At 33.9% G+C, this 5,274-nt stretch overlaps 1 protein-coding gene across 3 annotated transcripts; it reads left to right on the top strand.

The window, feature by feature from the left end:
* Positions 1–596: 596 nt before the first annotated feature.
* LOC105773504 (protein MANNAN SYNTHESIS-RELATED 2) lies at positions 597–4,831 on the top strand. Of its 3 annotated transcripts, XM_052632758.1 has the most exons (8): positions 601–970; positions 1,330–1,461; positions 1,555–1,620; positions 1,786–1,936; positions 2,101–2,171; positions 2,965–3,050; positions 3,212–3,791; positions 4,184–4,831. In XM_052632758.1, exons 4-8 carry the CDS (start codon positions 1,888–1,890, stop codon positions 4,460–4,462), a joined length of 1,065 nt encoding a protein of 354 aa, XP_052488718.1. In that variant the 5' UTR covers positions 601–970; positions 1,330–1,461; positions 1,555–1,620; positions 1,786–1,887; the 3' UTR covers positions 4,463–4,831. The 3 variants fall into 3 exon arrangements, with proteins under 3 accessions (XP_052488717.1, XP_052488718.1, XP_052488716.1); XM_052632757.1 differs by having other exon boundaries at positions 597–970; positions 1,330–1,620; XM_052632756.1 differs by lacking the exons at positions 1,330–1,461; positions 1,555–1,620 and having other exon boundaries at positions 602–970.
* The last annotated feature ends 443 nt before the right edge of the window (positions 4,832–5,274 follow it).

The following is a 5,274-nucleotide window of genomic DNA, read 5'->3' as shown; positions in this document are numbered from 1 at the left end:
TTTATTTGATCAATTTTAGTTCTTATACTTTTGAATTGGTTAGTTTTAGTCTCTATACTTTTTGAATTTAAAATCTTAGTCCTTACCCAAATAGTAACAATTAAATCATTAGTTTAAATTTAGAAACTAGTTTTGTATTATGCATACAATTGTATATTTATCCATATTTTCTAATTTAATCATTCAAAGACCCTATACTTTTCGAATATTAAAATTTTAATCTTGACACAAATGACAACCGCTAATCCATTAACATAATTATTAGTAAGTAATATGTGGAAATAACAAACTCACACAACAATAAACATATGATAATATATTTGTAGCATCAAATTTCGAAATAACAAAACCTAACTTAATAAGTTTAACAATTATCGATAACTGAAATTTTAAAATTTGAAAAATGCAGAGACTAAAATTGATTAAATAAAAATATAGAAACTATCTATAAGTTTCACAAACTACAATGCCTAATAGCAGAATTTAACCAAAATAGTTTATAGGCCTGTTTAAATAAAAGCGGAGTAGATTATGGGGCTTTTTAGTAGTATATTACGTAATAAGAAATCAAAGCAAAGGGGTAGGGTACACATGGCGTAGGAAAACAGGCATCGTTTTCACTTTCAGTGCAAAGTGTCGGTGGTGTAAGGGCCCGCAAAACGATACTACTACTGCACCTATTATCATTTCTTCATTTCATTTTCTCTCGTTGATCTAAACTCGCTGTTTCATCTTCTTGTTAATCATACCTCTTCTTTAGGTTTAAACTTATTCTTGGACGACCCTGGTTTTTATTTTTTGAGTTTTGAATTTCCTTTTTTTGGGGGGCTTCGCTTTTATTACAGAATTTTGAAAGAGAAAAGAAGAAATGGGGATTGATTTGAGGCAAGTAGTGGCCGGTATTCTCACTCTCACCATGTTTGTGATGCTTGGTCAAATGATCAAAAGAGACCATTTTGATTCTCTTCAAGTAATTCCCCCTTCCTTTTCTTTCTTCTTTGATCTAACTCTCAAGTTTTTCATAGGATTTTTATACTAAATCCAGTCCCCAATTTCACTTCACTTTTCTTACCTTTGTGTTTTATTTGGTGAATCTCTGATTATGTGATACTAAATCTCGAGCAAGTTGCTTCACTTTCCACATTATCTGTAATAATCACATCTTAGTTCGTTAAGATTCACTTGACATCATATCTGCTGCATCTTCAAGAAAATAACAATATACTCTGACCATGATCTTCGAAAATGGTGTAGTTGTTTGGTTCTTTGTGTATAAGATTATTTGAGAGCCTTTTTTTTTTTCTCAAAACTAATTGTTAATTCATGAAGTAGAAGAAGAAGAAGAAGAAGAAGAAGAAGAAGAAGAAAATATGGGCTAACTTGAAACTTCCTTTTAGTTTTTAAACAATTAAAGCTATTTTATTTTCCAGGGGAAGTATCTGGAAAACTAGACTGAACAAGGTATAGAAAACAACCCATTTAAAGTTAAATTTGGTTTAGAAGAGTTATTTCAGGATTCAAGCATAGATGAGTGAAGGATTCTGCTTCTTTCAGATTTATAATTTCAGTCCTAGGCCTTATTTCAACGTCTCAAGCCTTTATGACCAACTAGAAGAAATTGTAGGTGTTTTATTTTTGTTATTGTAAATTCTATTGATGCCAGTCTTATTTACTTATAGTGATTAAATAAATGTTTGCAAGTTTTTGCTTGATTTCTTTTCAATTCCGTGTAAAGCTTTGGTGTATTTACTCTAAATTTGATTATTTTCTCTCCTTGTTACGTAGGATAAACTTCCTGGAGAAGCTCAGGATGTTCAAGTTGGTAATGCCAATGTTATTGAGAAGGATGGCCTTGTAAAGCTTTCGAAGGGGAGCAAAGGGCCTTGGATGAAGGACAGTCAAGAGCTAAAACCATGTTGGAGCAGGACCACTTTTGGTTTGTTAACTTCACTTAACTCCCTGAAAAATGATCATTTGGTTTAGAAATTTGTCTATACATGTATCATTATCCTGATGTATACATTCGTCACTGTGTATTGACGGTAAAAAATGTAATTAAATGTTTCTCTTTAATTGATGGAGCTTTTACTTGGCTTACAGATGGGATAGAGCAGTCAAGAGGGTATGTTACTTTCTCATTGACTAATGGTCCAGAATACCATGTCTCTCAGGTATACATGGTATCTGTTTTAGTTATAAAGTTATCAAAATAAGATAGCTTTGCTGTTGCCTTTTCTTTATCTTTGTTCTCTCACAAAGAAGGAAGAACCTAAGTTTAATGTGTTTGAAAGTCCCTAATCCATTTCGTTGTCTGAAATTTCACCTTTTACTATTTACCTGGAAATAATGGATAGATCAAACTGTTGTCTTGGTAAACTTAATACTTTTAAAAGGAGTAAATGAATGTTATTATTGGTACTATTTCCAATTTCCCATTACTTCTTGAGATGTTCTCTATGATAAACGAGCTTGTTATCTACTGTGTGTAAGAAAGAACTTTAGCCAAGTTGTCTTCCCAATATGAAATCAGGAATTTAGGAAGCTAGAGGATAGCGCCTCAAGGAGGTGTTTTTTGAATCTTCATTTTTCTTGAATTACCCATGTCCGACACATTTTCGGACACAGATATAGGCATATATATGATCCTTCAAAGATCCTCTAAATGCATGCAAAATACTTAGAAAAAATTGAACACACATTTCGGGCACATGTATGCTAGATTCACGCGTAAGTCCAAGTAGCATAATTTGTATTGATATATGCTCTGCTTATTTTTCTGAAAATTCTTGTTTTGCTGTGTACCTTGATTAGATATGGAATCTTGAATATTAGGTAGATTTTTCTACAAAGAATTTAATGGCACAATGTGCTAGCAGTTTATGAACGGTAATCTATTGAAAACCTTTGCTTGTTTTCCATCTAATCTATTATTCATTCCATGGTGATTGGCGAGTGCCTCTTCAGATGGCTGATGCAGTAATAGTAGCAAGGTACCTAGCGGCAGCACTTGTACTTCCGGATATTAGAGGAAGCAGACCTGGTGACGAAAGGTTAGTGCTCTATTAATTTTGAAGATACTGTATTCTCTCCTCTCCTTCCCCATAGTAAATCTTTTATCTTGTTATTTCAATGAAGAATAATGAGTAGTCCAAGTTTGAGTTAATCTAAGCACAAAATCTTAAATGGTTCTATGATGATTGAAAATCTTCAGAAACTTTAAAGATATTTATGATGTTGAGAAGTTCATGAAAAGCCTCGATGGGGTTGTCAAAGTAGTGAAGCAACTACCCAATGAAATATCAATTCGGGATCTTGCTGCTGTGAAGGTTCCCAATAGGGTCACCGAAGATCACATTGTGGAAAATGTACAACCAATTTTTAAATCAAAGGGAAACATAAGGCTTGCTACCTACTTCCCTACTGTAAATATGAGAAAAACTACACAAAAGAGTAGTGTTGATTCAGTCTCATGTTTGGGAATGTTTGGAACTTTAGAGTTGCAACCAGAAGTCAGTGAAGTTGTTGATTCAATGATTGAACGGCTTAGAACTTTGAGTCGCAAATCAGATGGCCTGTTTATAGCAGTGGACTTGAGGGTTGATGTATTGGAGAATAAGAATTGTCATGGTAGTGGTACTAATGTAGCAAAAAGTTGTTATAATGCACAGGAGATTGCTTTGTTTTTGAGGAAGGTCGGATTTAATACCGATACCACTATATACCTGACTCAATCAAAGTGGGATAACAGCCTTAGTGTCCTCAAGGATATCTTTCCTAAAACATACACAAAGGTGAGTAAATTCTTCTTTCCTAATAATGATTTTCTGGATTTAAATTTTTGTGTTTCTTGAACCATTATGTGCAATGCTTGATTTTGACAATCAACCGGCACGGGGTTATTCAGTGGTTGACTATGGACCAAGACATAGATCTGTCTTAGGTGCAATATCCCCGAAAAGCAGTTATAAACTCAAGTAATACTGGTGGCGGGTCTTGCTTGAAAGGGATTCCCTGTCACCTAAAATTTGACCATCCAACTTGAACTCCAAAGTTTATGCATGATAAATTAGTCTGCAAATTTGGTACAAATTTTAATGCTTGCTAATAACCAACGCTTACTAGCTGCTCAGTGTTGAAACTTGCTATGCCTATAAATCTGAACTTGTGCTCGGAACTATTGTAGGAAAACATTATGCCAGAGGAGAAGAAGGGGAAGTTTCTTGAATTTGAAGGTTCAGAACTGGAGAAGGTTATAGATTTCTACATATGTTCCAAGAGTGATGTTTTTGTCCCAGCCTTATCTGGTCTGTTTTATGCCAATGTAGCTGGAAAAAGAATAGCTTTAGGGAAGCCTCAAATCCTCGTTCCAGCCGATATACCGGGTACATCTGCAACAGTCACGAACTACCTCTCTCCTTATGTTGCCAAGAAGAACCATTTGGCTTATTCATGCTTTTGCTAACCTTCTTTCAAGGAAATCCTTCATAAATGGTTATGGGGCCTTCCCATTTACCTCAGTCATTGAGTCCTTTTGGGTGACTGGATGGACTGCTCAACTTTGGGGTTTATACTTCATCTGGGTGTGAAAGTTCTCTAGTAAAAATTATCTGTTTAAGATGATTTTTTTTCCTTTAATATGTTCAGTAGAGCAAATATGTTACGGGGTTCAAGTCGTCATGTGATGCAGAACTTCATTTCTATCATTTCTTCATTGTTTTATGGATGCACATTGATTCTATAAATTTTGCAATTGTTAATTATAAAAAAAGAACAGAGTTAATTTAAAACTTATGTAATTATTTTTTAAAAGTAAAAATTACTCTTAATTTAATTTCGTATTGTATCATTTCAAGTTGATCATCTGGAGTTCTGATTAATTTGGGTTTGGTTGGGTCGGTTTTGGTTAAATCAAGCGTGGGTTGATCAGATTTCTCCAATTCGAATCAAAATTAATAAATCATCAATAACTTTATTGTTTTTAAATTTAATTAAAGTGATACAAAGCTTGTGTGAGGTGTTAACTCTTTAAGGAGTCTAATTTTGTATTTTTCATTGAAACTTAAATGCATTTTGCTTAAAAGAATTACTAGCTGCGTTAAATTTTGATGCCGGGGTTGGTCATAGCGCGGTCTTGCTATGCTTTTGAATTCAATTGATAATGCTACTGTGGTTGGTTATTCTAATAACCACATTGATATGTCTAATGAGGGTGCAAATGGTTCTAAATGGAGGTTAATTGGGGTGCATGGCTATCCTAAGTCTAGGGGATTTTTT

The sequence above is a fragment of the Gossypium raimondii genome, chromosome 6 (genome assembly GCF_025698545.1).
Source record: "Gossypium raimondii isolate GPD5lz chromosome 6, ASM2569854v1, whole genome shotgun sequence".
Taxonomy (NCBI): domain Eukaryota; kingdom Viridiplantae; phylum Streptophyta; class Magnoliopsida; order Malvales; family Malvaceae; genus Gossypium; species Gossypium raimondii.
Note: the sequence above shows the minus strand (reverse complement) of the source record. Positions and strands in the feature narration are given on the sequence as shown.